This window comes from Aquarana catesbeiana, linkage group LG07 (assembly GCF_042186555.1).
Source record: "Aquarana catesbeiana isolate 2022-GZ linkage group LG07, ASM4218655v1, whole genome shotgun sequence".
Taxonomy (NCBI): Eukaryota; Metazoa; Chordata; class Amphibia; order Anura; family Ranidae; genus Aquarana; species Aquarana catesbeiana.
This window is the reverse complement of record NC_133330.1, coordinates 34,477,210-34,504,889: the sequence shown is the minus strand read 5'-3', so window position 1 is coordinate 34,504,889 and position 27,680 is coordinate 34,477,210. Positions and strand designations below refer to the sequence as shown.

The window sequence follows — 27,680 nt, the reverse complement described above, 5'->3', positions numbered from 1 at the left end:
CATATTTACTATTATTAAAATGGGTAAAGGACATAACTTTACTGGGTATAAATCTATATATTGTAAAATGCATGTATCCTGTTGTATCTATTTACATTTTTTTTCCTACTTTTTCATGACATTTTATTATATTATTATATAGGGTTTACATTCATTATACACTTTTTTTTATATGATTACCATGACAGGTTTGCAATTAACACTGTAATAAAAAGATACATATATATATATATATATATCTATATCTCCATATATATATAGATATATATATAGATATAGATATAGATATATCTATATATATATATATATATATATGTATATATATATAGGCAGTTTTTCTTCCAGTATGGTAACAATCTACACATGTAATTTCAATCCTGCATATGCATTGGTAAGCCAATAAAAAGTGAATTAACCCCCCCCCCCCCCCCCCATCTATTACTACAATCAATACACAGATAGTACACTGCTGTGTTCTATCTATTTCCATTCCTATTAGTGCCTGGGTGACCACACTCCCAGTAACCTTGCTGGTGAGAACTGGGAGTTCCAGGACCAAAGCAGGGAGCAGAGCAAGTGCAGTCTGCTTGTGGGTGGATCCGCCGGTCTCCCTCCCTGTGATTGGCGGCCGTTGCGCATCTTTATGCTCCTCTTTATCTCCGGGTGAGTCATGGAGGTCGGTGAGGGTGAGCGGAGCTTTATAACTGCTCCGGAATTCGGAGAGAGACAGCCAGCGGCAGACTTTACACGGCTCCAGTCCGTGGATCTCCTTCTAATTCTTCAACTGCTCCTCCGCCGGCTCCTCTCCTGAGCAAGCCTTGACCTCCCCCGCGGATATCACCTCCTGCCAAGCTTTCATTATTATGAGAAAACTGACCTGTCTGCCGTTTCTCCTGGGCTTCGTTTTCCTTCTTCTGGAGTGCGGGGACGCCGCTGTCATCACAGGGGTGAGTGCAGATATCTGTGTGCCTTTACCTGTTATTTACCCTCAATGTTATATATGTATATATATATATATATATATATATATATATATATATATATATATATATATATATATATATATATATATATATATTGCATACTGCAGACTTTTCTTGTTTGCTCTTTGCTTTTAGTCTGCAGCCTGTCACTTGTCAACATTCTGTCTTTGAAGTTTCTCTGTACTCCATTTCCATCTTAAGTGTGGCCCTAACACCTTCCAGGTTCTCAAGGAGCCACCCTAACCTGCACGCTGGGCATGTGTGTTGTCATTATGGCACTAAAAATGGGGACAGTTATGTGACCTTAAAGTGATTTTAAAGCTTCTTTTTTCTTAAAATAAAAATGCAGTTGTACTTACCTGCTCTGTGCAAGAGCAGCCTCATTCCTCCTTTTCTGGGGTCCCCCCCTTCTTGCACTGTCCACTCCTCCACTTCTGCGTGGGCACCCTTAAGCAAGCCGCTTGCTATGGGGGCATACATGTGGGTGCACTCCCAAGCCTGGCTGTGTGTGTCCACAGACACACACAGAGTGGCTCAGCCACACACCCTGCTCCCTCCTGTCAAGATTTGATCAACAGCAGCAGGCGCCAATGGCTCCCACTGTTATCAGTACAGCCTGTGAGAGCAGGGAGAGGGGGGAGAAGAACTTCAGACGGGTACAGCGCTGGATCAATACCAGACTCAGGTAAGTGTTAGAAAGAGAGATGGGGTGAAGAGGCAGTAGAAGTTTTTTTTTTTTTTTACCTTAAAGTGATACTAAAGTCTCTTTTTTTTCATTTAAAAATAATAAACATGTTATATTTACCTGCTCTGTGTAATAGTTTTGCACAGAGCAGCCCCGATCATCCTCTTCTCGGGTTTCTCACCGGCGCTCCTAGCCCCTCCCTCCTGTTGAGTGCCCCACAGCAAGCAGCTTGCTATACGGCACCCGAGCGGAGACGCTGCTCTGTGTGTCCATCCAGACACGGAGCCGCGGTACGGCCATGCCCCCTCTCTCTCCTCATTGACTCACTGACTTTAATTGGCAGCAGCAGGAGCCAATGGTGCCCCATTGCTGTCTCAGCCAATGAGGAGGGCCAAGACTCTCGTCAAGATGGGGCTCAGATAAGTATGAGGGGAGCTTCTGCACACAGAAGTTTTTTTTATCTTAATGCAGAGAATGTATTAGGGTAAAAAACTTTTTAGAACCACTTTAATGTGACGTATCTAAGTTGTGTGCACTTTAACCTGAGAGAAAGGGCACTCATGTGCTGTTTTATCAATGGGGGAGTGTGACTATGTAGAACGGATGGGGCAAACATGCGCTGTTTTATCATCATGGAAGAGGGGCTGTATATAAAGCCAGGGCTGGCACAAGGGGTGGGCAGGAGGAGGGGCTGCTGCCCTGAGCACTGTGGTATCATGTGAGGGGCAGGGGCACCACAAGGAGATTGGGGGGGGGAAGGGATTTGTGTTGGGAGGGGGAATTTGGGGAGCAACAGGAAGAAAGAACTGTTCTGGGAGGGGAAGTTTGGGGAGGCGTGCTAGGAGTGGTGATTTGGGGTGCATTTGTGTTGAGAGGAGGGATGGGGGAAGGGGATTTGTGCTAGGAGGGGGAATTTTGGGGGTTTGTTCTAGAAAAGATATTATAGTAGGAGGGGAGGTGATTTGTGTTAGGAGGGAAAATTGTTTTTGGGAGGGGGATTTGTGCTAGTAGGGATGTTTGGGGGGCCTCTGTGCTAGGAGGGGAAATTTTTGGGGGGAGGGGGGGGATTGTGCTAGGATGGAGGATTGGGGGAGGGGAAATTGTGCTGACGGAGGATTAGGAGTGGGGGGGGGGGATTTGTGTTCAGAGGGGAAATTTGAGGGGTAGAGGGTTTGTGTTAGTAAGGGGGGATTTTTTTTATGGGGGGGGTTTGTACTCAGAGCATATGCAGAATGAGCGGATTTAAGCTGGGGAGGATGGTGGGGGGGGGGTTGTGCTGGAAGGGGGGATTTTAGCAGGGGAGTAGATTTGTACTGGGAAGCGGGGGAATTTATGCTTAGGGGGTAAGCATGCAGATTGGTGATTGATTTTTCTGGAAGGGGGAGGGGATTTTTGCTTGCACATAATACTCATGCATCTTGGGTGGTGGTGGGGGGGGATTGTAACTTGGCATGTTTGCTCCCGGCTCTAGATGACCTTGTCCCGGAACTGTGTAAATCTGAAAGGGTGGGACAGGGTGCTATAACCAATCACTGTTGATGCAAGCAGTCATGGAACCTTTACAGTTTCTGCTTCCTTTGTTGTTAGGCTCCATTCACACCAATGCGTTTTTAAATGCTTTTTGCAGGACATTATTTTTAACACAGGTTTCTATAGAACACGTTCACATCAATGCATTTTGTGCCTCTGCATTTTAGGAAAGGGTCAGGGACTCTTTTAAATGCAAAACGCTGCTTTTTCTGCATCTTTTGTTCTACAGACTTTAATGGAGAAGCTGCAGAAAAGCATGTAGTGCCTTTTTACTGCGATCTTACTGCGACTTGCATTTTTTAATCTGCCCAACAACAAATTAGCCAAAAAAAGGCCCATAAAAACCGCAAATCGCGGCAAAACGCTGCAAAATCGTGTGTTCAAACATGCAAAGAGCACTGTAGAAATGCTCAAAAGCAACATGCATAGATGTGAACCAAGCCTTGGGGAGATTAAAAAAATGCAAACTGCGGCAAAATCGCAGCAAAAATGCACTACATGCTTTTCTGCAGCTTCTCTATGGAACCAAAAATGCCCAGTTTTGCATTTAAAAAAGCCCCTGAGCATTTCCAAAATTGCATAGATGTGAACGTGTCCCATAAGAAACCATGTTAAATGGACTGTAGTGCATTTCTGCAAAAATAGCGAAATGCACCAAAAAAACCCTGCAAAGGTGGGAACCGAGCCTTAAAGCGGAGTTCCACCCATAAGTGGAACTTCCGCTTTAAGCACTCCTCGGCATGCCACATTCAGCATGTAATTTTTTTGGGGGGGGGGGGCGAGTACCTACTTTTGACAGGTACCCAGCTGCCACTTCCTGTTCTCATCGCCTCGCCACCTAGGCGACTCCTCCTCCCCCCCCTCCCTCTCTGTAATCCTCTGGGATGTCACAGATCCCAGAAGATTGCCTGGCCACTAAGAGAGCGCAGCGCGACCCGCGCATGCGCAGTGCATTTGCGCAAGCGCAGTGCGCCCCGCGCATGCAAAGTGCGTACCGGGTGTGAGCTGTCACAGCCAGGTGCCCACAATTGCAATGCCGGTAAAAAGGAGAGGGAGAGGAGCGGTGCTTCGGACGGCCCCATCGCTGGGCCGTGGGACAGGTGAGTGTCTGTTTATTAAAAATCAGCAGCTACACTTTTTATAGCTGCTGACTTTTAATAAACTTTTAATAAACTTGCAAATGAGTGGAACTCCGCTTATTGCAGACTTTGGACATCCAAAAATGGGTTCTTTTTTTTAAAAATTAATCCACTTCCAGAAAAGCTGAATAAATTATAGAAAAAAACACACGTGGGGTAATATGTCACTGAGGTGAGAATGGTCATATAACTATTAGTGAGTTAGAAATCTGAGGTCCACATTCAGTCTGTTACCTCTTGTGTTCAACACAGGGTGGATCTGACTTAAAGTGGTGTTCCGGCCGAAATACTTTTTAAATAAAAATACCCCTATAATACACAAGCTTAATGTATTCTAGTAAAGTTAGTCTGTAAACTAAGGTCTGTTTTGTTAGTTTATAGCAGTAGTTTGTTATTTTATAAACTTACAGCAGGCCGTGGCCATCTTAAGTGTGGGCATCTGAAGCCAGACTGCACTTCTTCCTGGATCTCATCCTTGCAGATCTCGCACATGCTCAGTGCAGCACAAGCAGTGTAATAGGTTTCAGGTCAGATTTCCATAGCAACGGCAGTTTCAGAGGAAGTTGCCGCCCCTTCCCAGAAGGCATTGCAAACAGGAAATGATGCGATGGGCCGCGGCCAGGGAGGAGGAAGTGAAAAATGAATACAGCAGATATACAGTAAGTGCTGAGAAAAAAAAAAAAAATATCCAATTCTTTTACAGTTCACAGTTTAGTGAGGGATGCTGAAGAGTTGTAAAAGTGGGTGGAACTCCACTTAAAATCATAATTTTTAAAGAGCAACTGTCATCTCTGTCCCACAGCGGATCCTCCTCTGACCCGCTGTTGACTCAACGACAGTCCCATTCACTTTAATGGGACGGCTGGTGATGGGGCAGTAATTTCTTTTGCTCGGCGCCCTGGAAGTGCAGTTCTGGGCGCCGGGCAGCTGATTTAAAAAACTGGCTCCTAACTTTTTTTAGCTTGCTGCTAAATTCAAAGCAAATTTGCAAATTTGTCAAGCCATGCCTTAATGCATTCTCTGCATTAAAAGAGAGGTAAAGAATTTCATTTTTTCCCCTGATTTATACTTAGCTAGCTGGATGCAGCATCGGTCCGATGCTGCATCTGTCCCCCCGGCGCCTCCAAACTGAGAACCGAGAGATCCAACATAGCCGATCGCTCGGTTTTCATCGCTCCATGAGCAGAGAGCTGTCAGTCGCAGCTCTCCTGCTCTTCTCTCTTCTCGCTCATTGGAGCACTGAGCTGTGGAGGGGCGGAGCGGGCCATCTCAGGCTCGCCGAGAGGCTGAGCCAGGTGTCAGTCCAGGCATCTGGCGGATCCAGACTCCGTGGTCCCGATGACGCAGTGCCTGGACTGACATTGATTATGTCCGCAGAGAGCGAACTTCAAAACAAATTGCACTCCTTTGATCCATAGGAGAAGTCCAGCCAAACAAGCTTTGGCTGGACTTCTCCTTTAAGATAAAAAAAACCTTCTGCACGCAAACCCCCTAAATACTTACCTGAGCCTGATATCGATCTAGCGATGTGCATAAGAGCGGAGGCTCTCTCCGCTCCCTCCTCCCTCATTGACTCAGACACAGCAGTGGGAGCCATTGGCTCTTGCGTCTGTCAATCACAGCCAGTGAGAAGGGATCGGGGGGTGATCTGCATGTCTTATGGCTCAGAAGCGACCACGCATGAATGCCCCCATAGCAAGCAGCTTGCTATGGGAGCACTCCGTGGGGGGAGGGGCCAGAAGCGCCGTCTGGGAACCCTTGAAGAAGAGGATGCTCAGAGCAGGTAAAAATAACATGTATGTTGTTTTTATTTTTTTAAATGTAAAGTGACATTTGAGTGGACTTCCAGACTCTGATAAGTCCCCTGTCAGAAGAACCACTGGCCAGGGTTGTGGAGAATAGGCCCTTGTCCTCATACCCCTATCATCAACATTGAGGAAAGATTCTTTGCCAGGGAGATCCCATCTATCAAGGCACCCATGTTAAGGGCATTATGGTTCAGGAGGCTGGTTTGCTTCTTTTGGAATAAAAGACTATACATTGAAATAGACAAGACATGTATGGCTGGCTTTTAGTTTTCATTAGGAATAATTCAGTTTAGAGAAAAGATCATTTAAAAAGGTGATTTAGTGTCTATTGTTTGGAGGGAGTATTTGTATTTTCCACTGAGACTAAAAAAATGTAATTTACAATGTAAAGCCCAAATCCAATTTTTCTTTCAAAGGTCTCCAGCAGTAGCGAAAATAAAAAAGCAGTCCTGGCTGCAATCCTCACCTCCTCTCAGGCACTGTACATTGCTGTAATTATTTCCATCACTAGATGTCCTCAGTCTTCCAGACTGAATCACATCATGCAACTAGGAAAACGAATAAGGGTCGGTTCACATCAAAACGTGGTTTGGTACAGGCGCCTTCCATGCAGGGCCGGGACAAGGGGTGGGCAGGAGGGGCGGCTGCCCTGGGCACTCTGGTATCATGTAATATAGGGGGGGGACGCCACAAGGAGATTGGGGAGAGGATTTGTGTTGGGCGGGGGAATTTGGGGGCAGCAGGAGGTAGGAATTGTTCTAGGAGAGGAAATGTGTGTGGGGGGGGGGGCAGGGGGGGTACCAGGAAAGGTGATTTGGTGGGATTTATGTTGGCAGAGGGGATGGGGGAGGAGGATTTATGCTAGGAAGCAGGAATTGGGGTGTTTTTGCTAGAAGAGGTGATATGGTAGAAGGGGGAGGGAATTTGTGCTAGGGGAGTAATTTATTTTTTTTTTTTGGGGGGGGGGCTATTTGTGCTAGTAGGAATGATTGGGGGGTATTTGTGCTAGGAGGGGGGTTTTGTGATGGAAGGGGGGAGAGGTTGTGAAATTTGAGAAGTAGAGGATTTGTGTTATAAGGTCTGATTTTTTTTTTTGGGGGGGGGGGTGGAAAGAGGATTTGAGCTGTGGGGGGGGGTCAAAGATTTGTGCTGGGAGAGGGGATTTCAGCAGGTGGAGCGTATTTGTCCTGGGAGGAGGGTAAGTATGCAGATTAGTGCTCAGTTTTTTTTTCTGGGGGGGGGGGGGATTTTTGCTAACACATAATGCTCATATATCTTGGGGGGGGGGGGGGGGGGGGGCGCAGTTTGGCATGTTCGCCCAGGGCTCTGGATTGTCTTGTCCTGGCACTGTTTCCATTCATGTTACCTGCACAGCGATCAAAACACAATGCCTTAGCTGCTGCAGATGCCAGTGTAATGTTATTGGCTCCCCATGCAAACCACAAATGCGGTGCATTTGCAGGCACCAAATCACATGGTACCCCGGTACCATTTGTTTTGGTGCCGCATGTACTGCTTTCTTTGCGTTCTAGTGTGATTTCAGCCTATTCAAATTAATGCACAGAAATCGTACAGGAATGCACAGAAATTGCACATTACTGTGTAATCTTGATGTGAACCAGCCCTAAGGTCTTCTTGTGTTTGTAGTACATCATGAGCCTACCCCTTAGGGGGTTCACCATGACACCCCCCACACACACACACACAGTGTAATGATGCAAAAATCGGCGCTCTCTGCATCATTGAGGCATAAAGGACTCTGCATGTCATGTGATTGACCTGAAGACGTCATAATAAAGGTAAGTATAAAAATAAATAAAAAAATAAAATACAATACACTCAAAGCTCACACTTGTGCTTTAAAATGTAATAACATAGGCAAGTCTTACTCACCAAATACAATTACGCCATCAATTTAGATTTCCTGTTAAAGGCCTTGACCCCTCCTTACAATCAATTTCGAAGCATCAGTCAACACAGATTGAATGTGCACAATGCTATTCATTGTGGTGTTCCGGGATGCTTTTGATATTTATTTAACAATCACACTTTTACGGTATTACAAGGACTTTTCTTAATGGCATTCCACTGAAATTTGTTGCTTCTATTATGCGTTTCAAGAATGTGACACACACGTGAAATTAATTTTTGTACATATTGTTATATTCATAGGCTTGTGAAAGGGATCTTCAGTGTGGAGGAGAGATGTGTTGCGCGGTGAGCCTTTGGATACGAGGCCTTCGTATGTGTACTCCGCTTGGCAATGAGGGTGAAGATTGTCATCCATTAAGTCATAAAGTAAGTCCTTGCTGATAATAACTGTTACTAATGTTGCAGCTGTGGAAATGGAAAAGTCCACATTACTATTCTGTATGTTCCTTGCACAAAATAGAATTTTGGGATGGTGCCAAACACCTGCATTTTTTGGTTCAGATTCATCCTTTTGCATTTATGGGAAACTGAATATTATGATCTAAAGGTTGTAACTCTTTTAAAGTTTTATTTTTACCATCTGTGTTCCATTTGGAAGATTCCCCTTCGATTCCTATCCCATAGCCAGAGAAAATCCCTCGTGAGGGAATCCCTGGTTGTCACCAGAATTAGTGTCTCCATTGAAAGATATCCTGTTGTGGGGACAACCCAAAATTTGGGACTTTCTTTCCTTTCATCAGGGCCACAAACCAAACTTGTATTACAGATTACAAGATTACAATATGGCTGTGAAACAAGGGTGGGTTGCCCTGGATAAAGTAGAGTTGTAGGCCTGGGCTTCATTCTCATGGATGCATCTGGTGGGACACAAGAAACAATTGGATGAGCAAACTTATGGCCACCATACAGTACATATTTGAAAAACAAACTTACTCCCAGATTAATAAAAAAAAAAAACTTAAACATTTACTTGACAAGTTAACCTCTCATGAGGTTTTTATATTCCCTCTTAATTGTGATGGGCCTATGGGAATGTGGGAGGGGAAGATTTTGTAGCAAGAAGCAAGAGCCAACATACTTCAAGTTCTGGGGCATCAGCATGCATCTGTCAAGTTGACAAAGACTAATTTGAACATCTAAATATTTTTCATGTTTTTAAGGACATTATTTGGTATACTGTAAAAAAAAAAAAAACTCTACTCTTATTATAGGCTGACAAATGTGCAAAAATATAAGTAAATAATCAAAAAATATTGTAATTTTTTACAATTAGAGTATTAAACAGAAGACATGGCAGGCTGAAGAATTTTGTTTTCTAACTTACACTGAAGTCTATAGCCTGCTTTTTGTCACCAGATCATAGCTGACATAGTGATAATGTGATATTCAGACGGGACATAAACTATCAGCTTGGATTGAGAGATATCAACCACACAAAGGGATTGGTTAACTAAAATGGGAGAGTGCAAAATCTGGTGTAGTTGTGTATTGGCAGCCAGCTTCTAACGTCAGCTTGTTCAATAAAGCTTTGACAAAGAAAAAAACTGGAAGCTGATTGTTTTCTATGCAGAGCTGCACCAGATTTTGCACTCTCCGAATTTAGTAAGTCAACCCCAAAATGTTGGCTTCTGGTTCTCAAAGTGGGGGTGTTTATAAATGTATCCCCAGCACAAGATATCATACTGCAGAACATATATATGTATATATATATATATATATATATATATATATATATATATATATATACAGAATGTGGAAGATAAGGGGTTAAAAAAAATACCCACAAGCTGCCTATCCCTAACTATTTCATGTATTTTTTTTCTTTAGATTCCATATTCTGGCAAAAGAATGGTTCACACATGTCCATGCCTGCCAGACCTAGCCTGTACGAAGGTGAACGATGGCAGATACCAGTGCTTGCCATACCTAAAAGGCAAAAATTATTATTATTAGAAGATTTCAAGAAAAGATATTGTGAAGGATTCAGTTATGCTCACTAACACACAGCAATTTTTACTCGCAGATTATATTCATGAAACATTTTTTGAAGCTAAATTCCAAAAAGCTACAACTATTAGCTCTTGTTTCCCTTGGCTTCCAATCAGAATTTCGGTTTCATTATTTTCATTAACATATAAACCTCAGATTGAAAAATTATCCAAATGGCATCACATCCCAATGACAGAGATGCTAAACACAAAACACTTCTAGGCTCCTGAAGAAGCTTAACTGCAAAACGCGTTGAACCGAACGACTCTCGCGGTATGGTTTGTATACAAGATGGTTATAACATACTAAACTAATGAAGCCCTACAATTGTGAGAGTTGATGCACAAAGGCAAAGAAATACACTCTGATGTATAGGTGTTACATGTTGCAACTGGCCGGCAAGCTACGTATATTCTACTTTTTATTTAATATTTTAATTATTTGTATGAAATAAAAATTGTGAAGATGTTTTATCTATAATGTTGTGCTATTATGTGGTGGGGCACCTTGAAAATTCAAAAATGTTGTATTTAGTATTTTTTTTTAATTTTTCACAACATGAAAGAGAGAATCTGATTTGTTGCTTTAGATCAGTTCCTCATCTATCTAATTCAACCATAAGATCTTCTGTCGCCACAATTTAAAAAGAAGACATATGACCAGAAGTTCAAATCTTTGTTGAATCCATCAAGGGACCCAGTGTAGTGGTTTGATTATAAAAATACTTTTTGCTATGTTTTCTATGTTTTTTGCTAGTTGTAGTTCCACCCCAGGCTGTAGCTTAATTTATAGGCATTCGGTTGGTGAAGTTACAACCAACACTAAAGTCACCCACCCCTCTCCATTCTAACAGACACTGCCATCTAATCTTCCAGCCCTGTTCTTCTTCTTCTCTACCATCTTCCATGTACTGAAAAGACTTCCCTGTACTGAAAAGAAAGACTAGCCTGACCTGCCCACCAGCCACCAGCATTTCTCTGGAGAGAGAGAGACTACAGCTAGTGGCTGGCGGGCAGGTCTGTGCTACAACAGCACACATCGGCTGCTAATGTAGTCTCTTTCCCCAGAACAGCAGGTGGTTTGGGCTCAGCTGTTCCAGAGAGACTAGAGTAGTAGCTGGTGTGTGTTGTGGGCTTGTGAATGATGGCGCTCTTCTTTAGCTCCCATTCAAGGTAGATAACTAACTCTTGTCCTGTCAGAGAGGGAGCATGTGGTGACTGGGTTTGGAGGCCAGAAACAAGATCGAAAAAATGAAAAGGGATAGATAGGGACAAAATATAAGAGGGAGGAAGAGTAGTAATGAAGTGGGCCACAAGGAAAGGGGAAAGAAAGAAAAAAAGCGGGTGGGCAAGGGAAAGGGGGATAGGGGCGGACCACCATAGGGATTACCCATATATGATAATGCTAATGAGACCTTGTTGGGCTCTGATCTTTAAATTTCTGGGACCTTCTAAAAACTTTCAAGGAAGCCCACTTTGAGTATACTGGTCATGGGTATCCCTTTCCTGGGCCAAGAGGGGAAATATTTTTTAGGGAACATACAATCTTTGGGGATTTCCTCTCACAAATGACAAAGGGGTTCTAACCATTCCCTACTGTATCCAAGACTATCCAGAGCAAAAAAAGGTTTTGACTCTGGATACACTTTTATGCCCCGTACACACGGTCGGACTTTGTTCGGACATTCCGACAACAAAATCCTAGGAATTTTTCAGACGGATGTTCGTTCAAACTTGTCTTGCATACACACGGTCACACAAAGTTGTCGGAAAATCTGATTGTTCTGAACGCGGTGACGTAAAACACGTACGTCGGGACTATAAACGGGGCAGTAAACACTGTTACTGCTGAATGCACTGGCAGTGGGTTTTTTAGTTTTCTGCCTCTAGACGCCTCTAAACGCCTACGTGTGCATGGACACAGGCTAACTTGCAGGGGCGTTTAGAGGCAGAAGAAAAAAAACTCTGGATGCCCCTAAGAGCAGCGTCAAAAACGTCCAGTTTCCATAAGGCCTTGCTGTCCTCAAACTTGAGCTTGAAGCATTGTTATAAAATTACATAGTAGTTGAGGTCGAAAAAAGACACAAGTCCATCAAGTCCAACTCATGTGTGTGATTATATGTCAGTATTACATTGTATATCCCTGTATGTTGTGATCGTTCAGCTGCTTATCTAATAGTTTTTTGAAACTATCGATGCTCCCCGCTGATACCACCGCCTGTGGAAGGGAATTCCACATCCTTGCCGCTCTTACAGTAAAGAACCCTCTACATAGTTTAAGGTTAAACCTCTTTTTTTTCTAATTTTAACGAGTGGCCGCGAGTCTTGTTAAACTCCCTTCGGCAAAAAAGTTTAATCCCTATTGTGGGGTCACCAGTATGTTATTTGTATATTGAAATCATATCCCCTCTCAAGTGTTTCTTCTCCAGAGAGAATAAGTTCAAGCTTTCCTCATAACTAAGATCCTCCAGACCCTTTATTAGCTTTGTTGCCCTTCTTTGTACTCGCTTAATTTCCAGTACATCCTTCCTGAAGACTGGTGCCCCGAACTGGACAGCATACTCCAGGTGCGGCCGGACCAGAGTCTTGCAGAGCGGGAGAATTATTATTATTATTATTATTCAGGATTTATACAGTGCCAACAGTTTACGCAGCGCTTTACAATATAAAAGGGAGACAATACAGTTATAATACAATAAAATACAAGAGGATTAAGAGGGCCCTGCTCAGAAGAGCTTACAATCTAATTATTATCGTTTTATCTCTGGAGTTGATCCCCCTTCTTTTTTTTTAATCAGAAAAGATTTTATTGTGTCATAAAAAATAGATGTACATAGTATACAGATACATAGTAACAATTTTTTTAGGATATACATTAGCAACAGTATTTTATACAGTTGATGGTTTAAAGCATGGAACTTAGTCATGACAATTCTACCAATGTACTTATAGCTATTACGTTCCTTCTATGCTTTTGGTTCCATATAGTACTGCTAGTAGGTTGGCAACAATGTACACGACACACTGAAACATCTAAATTAAAAGAGGAACTGTTAATGAACTATGTTCCTTCCAACGGGAAGGTGGAACTGACTGATGCCTTCACTCACAACCGGACCCCGTTAGGTCGCAACGGACCATATTGCTAATTAATCTCCAGGATAGAAAATTATATAAATACACTCTCATTTTTTAAAGTTGACTCAGGGCTTTGTATTATTGTGACTCGGTATAGGCAGATGGTCACTACCTCTATGGAGCCACAAGTCTACATTTGGAGTAGTCTATCAAGGACTAGCTGAGTGGGTGCCAAACCTGGAGTGTCCAGCCAGGGCTGCCAGATTTTGTAAAACTTATTACTCGCATTTCTATGTTGATACATCAGTTTTTCTTTAATTAGAGTATTATTGACCTGTTCGATCCACTGTTTCGTCGTTGGGCTATGTGGTGATAACCATAGGCGAGCTATCTGCTTACGTGCAATATATAGTAATCTAGAAACTGCTATATTGGTCGGGGGGGACGAACAATTCCTCGTCCACCGCACCCAACAAGCATGTAACCGGGTGTAATGGAACAATGGATCGATATATTTGTGATATGGTGTTAGTTACTGCATGCCAATATTCTGTTTGCTTTGTTAGCAGCAGCTTGGCATTGCATGCCATTGCTGAGCCTATCATCTACTAGGACCCCCAGGTCCTTTTCCATCCTAGATTCCCCCAGAGGTTCTCCCCCCAGTGTATAGATCGCATTCATATTTTTGCCACCCAAATGCATTATTTTACATTTTTCTACATTGTGTTATTTATTTATTTCTGCATTAACATTGACATTTCAGAGAGATACACTTTGCTGTGCTCAGTATTTGTACCCAGATCTATATTTATATATAAATACACTATATAGCGGTGTTATAATTCTGTATCAGAATAAGGACATTGACTCTATCTCTTTGAAGATGAGCTTTTTATCACAGATGTATTTTTTTCCCCTTATTTAGCAATATATTTGTAATAGTTCAGGGAAACAAGACTATCCAAATATCCAAATTATTTCATGTAGAATGATACCAAAAGTAAGTGCAAGAAGTCTTTTTTTTAAAAAACATCTTTGTCAGGTAGTAGGTTTGTTGTGTTTTTTATTTAAATATGTCAAATAATTGTGATGTATAGTTACTTTTGATGGGGTTTAAAAATTAGCTTTTATTAACTTGGCTTTTTAAAGAGTAACTGCACTTTTGTGGGGAAAAAAAAGCAAATAACGAAAAAATAATTTTAGCGTATAAAATTGCTACATAAGTTGTATTGTAATTGAATGTTATTTAAAATTACCTTTCGTTTTCAATCTACTGCACTGTAATTATCTGTAACATGCAATGCAATATGCTACCTGGAGACGATCTGTACACGGTGTACAGAACGCCCTCTGAAATGTCATTTGCTGCTTCTGTGATTGGCTCACTGATTTTCCCAGAAGTCTGGACTAACCTACAAGTCGGTCCTCTGCAGCAAAAATTGCATTTTTTGGTGAGGTACTCCCAAAAGGAAATGATACCTAAAAGGATGCAGACCTTGCCGCTTTCTTCATTGGAACCCTGCAAGTGCAACAGCTGATTGATAGTTAAAAAGTCGTTAACATTCCCTTTCATATGGACACAGACAAATATACATCATTTTCTTCAGAATAACAAAAGGCTGAAATTTGCAACAAAATTTGTTAAAATCTTTGCAATGTACATAGATCAACAAAAGTGGAGTTACTTTTTAAAGATGTATTAAGTAGAACTTCAAACACTACAATTTTACAATATTTTTAGCTGTTTGTATCTACATAGCATTAGCACTTTTAGCTTTTCTTGTTCTTTATTTTCATATTATTCAATGTAAAAAAAAAAAATGTATAAATGTGTGTGTGTGTGTATACACACACACACACACACACACACACACACACACACACACACACACTATATTGTCAAAAGTATTGGGATGCCTGCCTTTACACACACATGAACTTTAATGGCATCCCAGTCTTAGTCCATAGGGTTCAATGTCGATTTGCCCCCCCCCTTTGCAGCTATTACAACTTCAACCCTTCTGGGAAGTGTGTCTATGGGAATGTTTGACCATTCTTCCAGAAGCGCATTTGTGAGGTCAGCAACTGATGTTGGAGGAGAAGGCCTGGCTCGCAGTCTCTGCTCTAAATCATCCCAAAGGTGTTCTATCGGGTTGAGGTCAGGACTCTGTGCAGGCCAGTCAAGTTCCTCCACCCCAAACTCGCTCATCCATGTCTTTATGGACCTTGCTTTGTGCACTGGTGCGCAGTCATGTTGGAACAGGAAGGGGCCATCCCCAAACTGTTCCCACAAAGTTGGGAGCATGAAATTGTCCAAAATGTCTTGGTATGCTGACGCCTTAAGGAGTTCCCTTCACTGGAAGTGAGGGGCCAAGCCCAACCCCTGAAAAACAACCCCACACCATAATCCCCCCTCCACCAAATGATTTGGACCATTTCACAAAGCAAGGTCCACCAAGACATGGATGAGCGAGTTTTTGGTGGAGGATCTTGACTGGCCTGCACAGAGTCCTGTCCCCAACCTGATAGAACACCTTTGGGGGAATTAGAGCAGAGACTGCAAGCCAGGCCTTCTCATCCAACATCAGTGCCTGACCTCACAAATGCGCTTCTGGAAGAATGGTCAAACATTCCCATAGACACACTCCTAAACCTTGTGGACAGCCTTCCCAGAAGAGTTGAAGCTGTTATAGCTGTAAAGGGTGGGCCAACTCAATATTGAACCCAACGGACTAAAGGCCTCGTACACACGATACGAAAATCAGAAGGGAAAATTCGAACGACAAGCTGTCTGCCGATATTCAGATAGTTAATATGGTGCTTTCGATGGCCGATTTCACTTTTTCGTCAGACAAAAGCTGGATGTGCAGAGTATAACATTTTTGTCGGATGTGAACTCAACGTTCCATTTTCAATTCATTAGTATGGTTTTTGTATGACAAAAATCGTAAAGAGCAAGACTACGCATGCTCAAAAACCAAAGAATACATACAAAACTATTCAACACATTGCGGCACTTCTGACGTATTCTGTTGTAAGAAAATTCTGGTATTGTAGGTAACCTCTTCACTTTTGACAGGTTACTAGAATGCCACAAAAATCGGATGTTCGGTCGTCCGAAAATCTAAGCGTGTGTACGAGGCTTAAGACTGGGATGCCATTAAAGTTCATATGTGTGTAAAGGCAGGCGTCCCAATACTTTTGGTAATAAAGTGTGTATGTGTATATATATATATATATATATATATATATATATATATATATATATATATATATATATATATATATATATTACAGTTAATAAAGTATGTAGAAAAGAAAACAATAACAGCAAGGCTAAGGGAATATTAACAGATAGAACTATTGTAAAATCATGGTGCTCGGTTTTCCAATTTAATTTTAATTTATATAGTTTATTTTATATAGTAATAGTTTGCACATCACTAAACCTTTCTCTTTGTTATCGAATACATGTCACTGTGTCTTTCATCACCTCTGTATTTTTGAAATTGACATATGCCATCATATGTTTTCTCATAACTGCTAGGCTCTATTAAAAAAAAAATGACGAGCTGTATACCAATAAAGTTGATGAAATAAAGAAAAGTTGTTGCAATACAGTGTAAAAAGGATTATTTATCATTATTGTTGTATGGAGGGCTACAGAAACTCTTGGACACAGAAAAATTCCAACACTCCAGCGCTCAAACAGTTGTATATCCAATGGTGTCTCAACTCGTAATGCTTCCCTCCTCAGAGCGAGAAATCTCCAAAAGAACTGTAAAAAAAACAGAGGGGGGCACAAACGCCTAGGCCAGTGATGGTGAACCTTGACACCCCAGATGTTCTGGAACTCCATTTCCCATGATGCTCATGCACTAAGCAGTGTAGTGGAGCATCATGGGAAATGTAGTTCCAAAACTTCTGGGGTGCCAAAGTTCCCCATCACTGGCCGAGTGCATTACCACCACCAATATTTATTAGGTCCAAAAGACAAAAACTTACTCTCAAAACATGAAAAGGAACAAGCATATCAAAGACAACTCCAGCATTGGCGGTATCACCTGACCATGTATGCTGCGGTTTGGATTGGAAGGCTAACGTGTTTTGAAGGACACGCCCCCTTCCACCTATGACCTGAGTTGTGTTTGACACGCTTGTTCCTTTTCATGTTTTGTGAGTATGTTTTTGTCTTTTGGACCTATTAAATGTTGTTGGTGGTAATGCTCTAGGCGTTTGCTCCCTCCTGTGTTTTTTTACAGAAACTCTTGGGAGTGCAATAGTTGTTTTGGCTCCAAAAAAGGTAGACGCAATTGGAGGTATTACTTATTTGATCAAAGATATGAAAAAAGAAATCTCACCATTGACACTGGACCAGGAGGCAGCCACCTTTCCTCTTATCAATATTAGAATAAAATGCAGCGTACACACGGTCGGACTTTTTGACAACAAAGGTCCGACGGACTTTCTAACGACCGGACTTGCCTACACACGATCACACCAAAGTCTGACAGACTCATACATGATGACGTACACCGGACTAAAATAAGGAAGTTGATAGCCAGTAGCCAATAGCTGCCCTAGCGTCGGTTTTTGAACTAGCATCCAGACGAGCGGATTTTTCGACCGGACTCGAGTCCGTCGGAAAGATTTGAAGCATGTTCCAAATCTAAAGTCCGTCAGATTTTCGACCGAAAAAGTCCGCTGCAGGTCCGATGAAGCCCACACACGGTCGGATTGTCCGCCGGACCGACCAGTCCGGTCGAAAAGTCCGCTCGTGTGTACGCGGCTTTACCATAGGAAAGACAAGGAAAATCTGCCATACTAAATCATCAACACCTCCTATGTAAAATTGCTGTGCCTTGCACCAAGGATAAATTGCTTATTTAAAGTGATTGTAAAGTGTTCATTCTCCATCGCTGATTGGGATCGAGTCACAGAAGTTCTGAATAAACATGCAGTGATGCAGAAAGCATGGAAGCCAGAGCCATTCAGGAGTCTAGCATTTTCAGAGGACGGTCAATGTACACCTTCATATTTCTCTCAGGATGGGTTCCCTTTTAACCATTTGGGGGAATCCTAGTAGTTCCCTAACCCAGTGGTCATCAACCCTGTCCTCAGGGCCCACTAACAGGCCAGGTTTTATGTATTACCTTGGGGAGATGCAGACTAGAACACTGCAATCACTGAGCAGCAAATGATATCACCTGTGATGTATTTCAGTTATCTTGCAAACCTGGCCTGTTAGCGGGCCCTGAGGACAGGGTTGATGACCACTGCATTAAAGCATTCATCCCTGGAAAGAGACTCTGCAATACACATTGGCCACCGTGTGTACAGTATATGCTCCTTATCCACTTATTTATTGCTGTCTGGGTAGCTATGGGAGAAATTCTGCTCACTTCCTGTCCTTCTGACCCCAGAGGAAGTGAGGGGTAAATCTTCACAGTGGGGACCCAGACAGCGATAAAGACTTGTCATCAGAGGGATCTAAACCGCTCCCACTCTACTATTGTGACCAATCAGGTTATGGGATTACATGATGGAAACAGAAATGCATTTGAATGCATTTATGATCTATTACAATCGTATCCTTTTCGATTGAAATCCACTTCCCCAAAATGTGTTATATTGATTGAATGGGTTGTGATCTATAGATTGGTTATTCCTATTAAAGGAGATCAATCAAAAAAGAAATTGATCATTTATCAAAGCGTGTATGTCCACCATTAAGGGTTTAAAGTGTATTTTCTGTGCATGGGTGGTTTCTGAAAGAGCATAGGCAGTGCTGGATTAGAAAAAAAAATCATTGACAATAGTCCTATTTTAATGCTGCTTCAAATATAGTACATATTTCTCAGCGCTATTGTGTTGGCAAGAAGATATTATTTTGATTTTTTTCAATGGCTGTCATACACAATATATTCCACTAGATGGCACCCTTGTATAAATACTAAACCTCTTAGAAGTTCTTTTATATGAAAAGTATGGGAAGCAAGAGTACTGGCGTCGTTATGAAAAATCCTAGTTGCCTGGCTGTGTCTGGCTATAAACACTTTTGGGTTACAGAACACTCATGCTATGAATGTGCATCAGTTGTTTTTTTTAGAATTCCTTATCACAGCTCTGAAACGTTAGCATGAACTTGACAGCCAGTTATTGGTAAAAAGCAAAAGATTGGTCCGTACCCTGAATTAACCCAATGAAGTACCCTACCATCATGTCTTTGGAGCGTGGGGGGAAACCGGAGACAACCTACGCAGGGCCGGCACAAGGAGAACATGCAAACTCCAGGCAGGTAGTGTTGTTGTTGGGCTTCAACCAGCAACCTGGTTGACTATTTCTTGGTAGGCAAGAGTGCTACCCACTACACCACTGTGCCGCCCATAGTGACCATAGCCCTATAGATGAGATATCTGCTAAAAAGGTAAACAACCTTGTTGCCATAGCAACAAGTTTGTGTACATGTTTACAAACCTGAGCTGTAATATAGACAGTGGGAGGCTCTTTTTTATTTTTATTTTTTACAGCTCAGGTATGTAAACAAAATGGTTGCTATGGCAACAAGGTTGTTGTACCTTTTTTAGCTGACATCTCATGTATAGGGCCCTATAATCTCTAGAACAAGTATACATACATGTTGCCAATAGCAAACAATCAGAGGTTGAGTTTTCTTTTCATGTGGAGTGTGAAGAAATTACAGTGTTTGTTTGCTAGTGGGGGCATCTTGGGGCATCTTGTAAAGTCCCCTGGATTGTTTATTATGGCAAACCTGTACTGGGAGTATATATATATTGTAAAAATTGTAGCATGTAATACATTTTGGGCAATGAAGTTGAGCTACTGCCCTGGCACTAATATGTGGTCCAAAAATATGAAGGGCCCATTCCAACTTATGCGCATGGCACCTCAACACACGGAACATTGGTGGGCAATACACCTACACTTCACTGCAGTGCAATGCCATATTCATTTTTGGCTGCGTTGTGCTGTATTGGCTACCTATTCAAAAGGAATGGGCTGCCTTTATGCAATGCACATTAACCACTTCAGCCCCGGAAGAATTTCCCCCTTTCCTGACCAGAGCACTTTTTGCAATTCGGCACTGCGTCGCTTTAACTGACAATTGCGCGGTCATGTGACATGGCTCCCAAACAAAATTGACATCCTTTTTTCCCCACAAATAGAGCTTTATTTTGGTGGTATTTGATCACCTCTGTGGTTTTTATTTTTTGCGCTATAAACAAAAAAAATAGCAACAATTTTGAAAAAACGCATTCTTTTTTACTTTTTTGCTATAATAAATATCCCCAAAAAATATTTTAAAAAACATTTTTTTTCCTCAGTTTAGGCTGATATGTATTCTTCTTCTACATATTTTTGGTAAAAAAATTGCAATAAGCGTTTATTGATTGGTTTACGCAAAAGTTATAGAGTCTACAAAATAGGAGATAGTTTTATGGCATTTTTATTGATAATTTTTTTTTTTTACTAGTAATGGCAGCGATCAGCAATTTTTATCGTGACTGCGATGTTATGGCGGACACATCGGACAATTTTGACACATTTTTGGGACCACTGGCATTAACACTGCGATCAATGCTAAAAAATTGCATTGATTACTGTAAAAATGTCACTGGCAGTGAAGGGGTTAACCACTAGGTGGCGCTGTAGGGGTTAAGTGTGTCCTAGGGAGTATTTCTAACTGTGGGGGGGAGGGGCTGTGTGTTACACTACACTGATCGCCGCTCCCGATCACAGGGAGCAGAGATCAGTGACAGTGTCACTAGGCAGAATGGGGAGATGCTTGTTTACATGAGCATTTCCCCGTTCTTCCTCACCGTGAGACGAGCGCAGGTATCCCAGTGAACATCGGGTCCGCAGGACCCACGATCGCAGAGCTCCCGGCGGGTGCGCCCGCAACCCGCCTCTTAAAGGGCAACATACAGGTACGTTAATCTGCCTGTACATGCCCTTCTGCCGCAGTATATCTCCGTGAGGCGGTCGGGAAACGGTTAAGGCACAGCACAATGCATTGAGATACTTGGGTGGAAATAGACCCTAATTTGTTATTTTTTTAAAATTTTATTTGAATCTGAAGTTTTTTTGCTTTTTTAATTTACACAGAAATTCATTGCGATGTGTAATCATGACACTAGTGACACAGAGCTTCAGGTGTTTTACACAAAGATAAAACAGCAGGAGCTACCTGCTTTGAGACTCTCTATCTTCCTGTTTTGAAATTCTGTAGGCCATGGGGTGCTCAACCGGTGGCCCTCCAGCTGTGGAAGCACAAGTCCCATCATGCCTCTGCCTTTGGGAGTCATGCTTTTAATGGTCAGCCTTGCAATGCCTCATGGGATTTGTAGTTCTTCAACAGCTGGAGGGCCACAGGTTGAGCACCCATGGTGTAGGCCCATTGTGAACAGGACAGATGTCTTTCTGAGCATTTTTTGAGGTGGTATAGGTCAGTTTGGGGTGGTATAGGGCAGGTTAGTGAGGTATAGGGCAGTTTGGGTCGGTATAGGGCAGTTTGGGGTGGTATAGGGCAGGTTAGTGAGGTATAGGGCAGTTTGGGTGGTATAGGTCAGTTTGGGGTGGTATAGGGCAGGTTAGTGAGGTATAGGGCAGTTTGGAGTGGTATAGGGCAGTTTGGGGTGGTATAGGGCAGTTTGGTGAGTTATAGTGCAGTTTGGGTGGTATAGGTCAGTTTGGGGTGGTATAGGGCAGGTTAGGGATCTATGCAGTGACAGTGTGCAGTAACTTACAGCATAGCTGCCGATGAAGACATTTGAGGCTACTGTGTCCTCCCCTCTTTCTCCTCCTTCAGCCGCAGGATCAACAAGAGTAAAGAAGTTTGTGGGAGGAGTGGAGGAGGCAGCCACACACCTAGCTCCGCCAACCAACCACGACTGAAGGAGATTTTTGAGATCCCCGAGGGTTAGCTTCACTGACTGGGGAGTGTTACAGGTAGCCTTCATCGCACGGCTACGTGTCCTGCTCGCTCCGCTCCGCTGCAGCTCTGCATTGCAAGCAATATATTGCACTGTGTAGCGGCGGTCCCGGTGTCATCCCTCTGACGGGTGTCACCTGCTGTGGGCCACACCCCCCGCACCCCCATAGCGACGCCACTGACTTTAAGCCTAATGGGTTTATTAAAAAAAAAATTCATCAAGAATTCACATATTTTCCCAAATGACTCAAATTAGAAAAAATGAATTCAAGGTGAAAATTGTATGAATTGTGTGTGAAAACATTTATAAATAGACCTCTAAGGGGGCTATGCATAAAATGTTCACCATGTGGATGTAAAAAAACATTTGCACAGAACATAAATTGATGTGCTTTTCCTATTATGTGATTCTCGTTTCATCGCTGCCACCTAGTGGTCATAATGGGGTTGATTTACAAAAATTGTGGTGTGGGAAATCTGGTGCAGCTGTGCATGGTAGCCAGTCGGCTTCTAATTTCAGCTTGTTCAAATAAGTTGACAAAAAAAAAAAAAAAAACTGGAAGCTGATTGGTTTCTATGCAGAGCTGCATCATAGTTTGCACTCTAAAGTTTTAGTAAATCAACCTCAATGTGTTCCCCCCACCCCCTTCTCAAAAAAAATATCCCTGCCAGGAAAACAATATAATGTGGCCACTAGATGGTACTGACAATAAAGGATTCACACATAATAGAGGAAGTACAGCAATTTTCAACTTCATTGTGCCAATATTTGTCACATCCGCACAACAAATGTTTTATTTATAGATCCCCTAATGTCTTTTTTGTAGTAGAAATGCTTTTTTAGGTTTCAGTTTTAGGAACAGAGTCACTTAAAACCCAAATTATTTGCAGTTTAAACTATACTAATAATAAATAACTAAACACCCTAACACAAAATAAATTATTATTATTATTATTATTATTAATAATAATGCCTTTTTTTGTTTGAGTTTGGTCACATTACACAATAAAACAAATGTTTTATTTATAGATCCCCCAGTGTCTTCTTTGTAGTAGAAATGCTTTTTTAGGTTTTAGTTTTAGGAACAGAGTCACTTTAAACCCAAAGTCTTTGCAGTTTAAACTATACTGAGATATACCTTACTTTCTCCTGGAATTGGTCTGGAATTGTCCATCCTCACCATTTGCAAAACTGTTTATTCTATTTATCAAAATGCATAGCTTACTAGATAGGCTGGAATTGGGCTTCTGATGAAACAGCTGAGCACACAGAGAAAATAAACACATGTGAACATTTTTATCTGCTAAAGAATTAGTAAAACTTTCAGACACTTTTGTAATTCATATACCTCTGCCACTAATAGATTACTTAGCATGAATGGACTGACGGAAATCCCTCAGTTTTTTAAAGCTTTCAGCAGCTGATTTTTTCACTTACTTAACATGCAATTTCTTTATCTTTTAATTCGTGCCTATGTTCAAGTTTAAGCTGCCATGCCATGACCACTGCCCCAGGTTTTCTGTTTCAGGGTGACTCGTCTTTCTTGCAGAGTCTTATGGAGCCACGCTTGCATGCTAGAGGGCTAGAGTTGTGTCTCCCTACCCTGTGTGAATCAGTAGAAACACACAGCCCCATAGACTAGGGTGGCAAGACACCCTCCTGATATTCCCTCCTCCCTTCTCCAAGCTAACAGACTGACTGGAGACTGCACTGTCCACTGATAACTCTTTCTTGTGAAGACCAGAAGCTACAGGAAGCAACACAGAAAGAGCATTTTGATAACGTTGCATTCCTATGACGAAACGCGTCAAGCCGACCCTCTCATACGTCACTTCCGGCCTGGAGATTGGAACGCACTCTGTGTGCCAAACAGCATCTCATCACCTAAACTAGCAAGGCCAATGATAATGATGATGCCAGCTCTGTCAATTTGACAGTTTTTTTTAACCATCTTTGTAGGTTTCAATGAACCTAAGGATTTTATTCTATGAGAAGCTTTTTTCTTCTATTATCGCCTGCTGTACACTGTCCACACTTGGAGTGCGGGGGACATCTTTGGAGGTTACCCACCAGAGAGACCACACTGGAAGGAGATCGTACCATAGTGACCTACAAGCACGGCTGACTCCTTTTTGCTATAAGGTAAGGGAGTCCAACCTATCTGGTGAGTGCGGACCTATTACAATATCCCCAAGAGGTGGAAGCACGGACACTGATGGGACACGGAGCACTACAGCACTTTGTGCACTTAAAATAGATTTGCACTATTGTCACCATAAGCACTTTAACAATTTGTCACTTTATTGTATTATTAATTTGTTTGTTCACTGCAATTGTTTGCACAGATAATAGATTCATTGGATGCACTTTATTAATGTTGTATTAGTTACAAATCAACATCATTTTTGCAACCGTAGTTACTTTATCATTAGCATAAGGTGGAGCAAGCGCAGTCCATTTCCTCATGCTGGGGGGTTTTAACAAATAGTTTACTTGGGAATTATTTTTTTTTATTGTGCTCAATATGTTACGCTACAAAATGCTGAGGGAATAATACTACTTTAAAGCCCAATTAAACCCTTCATTTATTTCTGTAATGCAGTCAGGTTGCTTTACCGTAAAAATATGCCTCATTTTTGCTTTTATCTGCTAAGCACTGCAGCAAGGGTAAAAAAAACATGACAGCAATACATAAATAAATGTATATGTTTCAGTTGGGCTTTAAAATAGGGCTGGGGAAAAAATCGTTTCAAATCTTGAACCGAGTTGAGAGGTCAAATCGATTAAAAATTTAAGCAAATAGATTTTTTTAGATTTTTTTTTTTCACCGCGCTGGTCCTGAGGAGCTGCGGGCAGAAGTTTTTAGGTGAGGCCGCGGCTCTGGCCTAGTCCGAGAGGTCGGACGCTGCGGACTAGGCCGAAGCCGCTGCTCGCAGCTCATCAGGACCGGCGCGGTGTCCAAAAAAAAAAAGAAAAACTAATTTCGAATCGTGAATCGAGTTTGTTTTTTTCTAAAAATCACAGATTTTTTTTTTTTTAGAAACTCGCCCAGCCCTACTTTATAATAATTAAAAAAAAATGATATCTGATGCTAGATCTACTTTAATGTCTGTGAAGCAGGAAGCATAGGCGGTGCTAGCATTGTCCCAGTGGAAACAATGGTGATTGGCTGACAAAATCTGTATTATCCATCCACTGCTCCTGCACCCCTCTATTATCGTAGACATGAGAACATGAAATTGACTTAAATACCCTAACAAAATGCTGCATATCTAAATATAAAATATTATTTTATTTTTTCTATCTACAATAAACTTTATTGTGAAAAAATATATATATTTACCTCTTTGAAACCTAAAAGCTCAGATAAGAAGTTAGAAACATATTTTTCTTTACCAGCACCAAATATTCTCATAAAGATTAGGAATATCAAATATCTTTTTGGGGTTTCTTGATTATGCAGATCCATGGTCCACTCTTTTTACAAATGCCTAATGTCCTACAGTGTCTTATCTCCTTATATTCAGTTTGATTGGACTGTTGAACAAATACTAAGCCTAAGCGCTCATTGATGAATAAGGTTTATAGAGTGATACCGGAGGATTCTTGTCAAAACAAAGCTGGGAAAACCTTGAAAATACATAACAGCACCATCTGTTTTTGAGCATGTTTAGTTCCTAAAAAATAACACTTGGGAGTGTATTTATAGTGAAAATTTAAGGAAAAATTATTCTGTGCAATTGGGGCAAAATGTAATGTTCTCAGGCAATATTCTCTGCAAATTGAATGTTATTCCTTGGAAATAGCATGAATGGGGAACATACCGCACTAGATGGAGTTCAGGAGCATACTTATTTCTTATGCTACTCACTGCCAACTAGTAGCCATTTAGACAAATTTAAAGCGTAACTCCACTTTTGTTGAGAAAAAAACATTCCCCTCTAGGTGATCTATGTACGTTGCAAGGATTATAACAAATTAATGGGGTGGGCAACTACATGGCAAATGAGGTTCAATGTAGAAAAATGTAAAATAATGCATTTGGGTGACAAAAATATGAATGCAATCTACTCACTGGATCTGGGGGAATCTAGGATGGAAAAGGATCTGGGGGTCCTAGTAGATGATAGGCTCAGCAATGGCATGCAATGCCAAGCTGCTGCAGGCATAGCAAACAGAATATTTGCATGCATTAAAAAGGGGATTAATTCCAGAGATAAAATGATAATTCTCCCGCTCTGCAAGACTCTGGTCCGGCCGCACCTTGAGTATGCTGTCTAGTTCTGGGCACCGGTCCTCAGGAAGGATGTACTGGAAATGGAGCGAGTACAAAGAAGGGAAATAAAGCTAATAAAGGGTCTGGAGGATCTTAGTTATGAGGAAAGGTTGCGAGCGCTGAACTTATTCTCTCTGGAGAAGAGACGCTTGAGAGGGGATTTCAATATACAAATACCATACTGGTGACCCCACAATAGGGATAAAACTTTTTTGCAGAAGGGAGTTTAACAAGACACGTGGCCACTCATTAAAATTAGAAGAAAAGAGGTTTAACCTTAAACTATGTAGAGGATTCTTTACTGTAAGAGTGGCAAGGATGTGGAATTCTCTTCCACAGACAGTGGTCTCAGCAGGGTAATTGATAGTTTCAAGAAACTGTTAGATAAGCACCTGAACGACCACAACATACAGGAATATACAAAGTAATACTGACATATAATCACACACATAGGTTGGACTTGATGGACTTGATGGATGGTGTCTTTTTTTGACCTCACTTACTTATGTAACCTTTGTTGCCGATTCCTACCTTTTGTTATTCTGAAGAAATCCATGTGTGTTTGTCTGTGCCTCTGGGTTTAGTGGGTCTAATGGGAGTGGTTTCATAATTGTCAGTCAGCTACAGGGCACTAATGAGGAAAGCTGCTGGGTCTGCATCCCTTTAGACGTGACTTCCTATTGGAAATATCTCACCAAAAATGATATTTTTGTTGCAGGGGATGCCTGAAATCTAACTTGTATCTTAGGCAGACTTCTGGGAAAAATTGGTGAGCCAATCACACAAGCAGGGAATTATGTTTCTGGAGAGTGGTCAGTACACATTCTGTGTACAGAACACCTCCATGTAGCCATATTGCTTTGCATTTATAGAAAATTACAGCGGCTGCAAATTGAAAAGGAAATGTAATTTTTAATAACATTCAATTACAATATGACTTGTATCACAATTGTACACGCTATATTATTTTTTCTTTATTTGCTTTTTTTTTTCCTCACGAAAGTGGAGTTACCCTTTAAATGCAGTTGCAGATGGGAGAACTGGTATGCAAATTTTTTATAAAATGTTGTCGGTTATTGCAGTGAACCCCTAAGTAACTTTACAGGTTACATGTAATTAGAGTTGGGCCCGAACAACCCCCTGTTCCGTTTGCACCAGAATTCTCGAACATCGCAAAAGTTCGGACCCGAACCCCATTGAAGTCTATGGGACCCGAATTTGAAAAATCAAATATCCCCATTTTGAAGACTTATATGCAAGTTATTGGCCATAAAAAGGGTATGGGGATCCGGGTACTGCCCTGGGGA

At 41.6% G+C, this 27,680-nt stretch overlaps 1 protein-coding gene across 1 annotated transcript; it reads left to right on the top strand.

Annotated features, from left to right (window-relative positions):
- Positions 1-706: 706 nt before the first annotated feature.
- LOC141102407 (toxin MIT1-like) lies at positions 707-11,383 on the top strand. Its single transcript, XM_073591367.1, has 3 exons — positions 707-947; positions 8,318-8,443; positions 9,905-11,383. Exons 1-3 carry the CDS (start codon positions 864-866, stop codon positions 10,028-10,030), a joined length of 336 nt encoding a protein of 111 aa, XP_073447468.1. The 5' UTR covers positions 707-863; the 3' UTR covers positions 10,031-11,383.
- Positions 11,384-27,680: the final 16,297 nt, after the last annotated feature.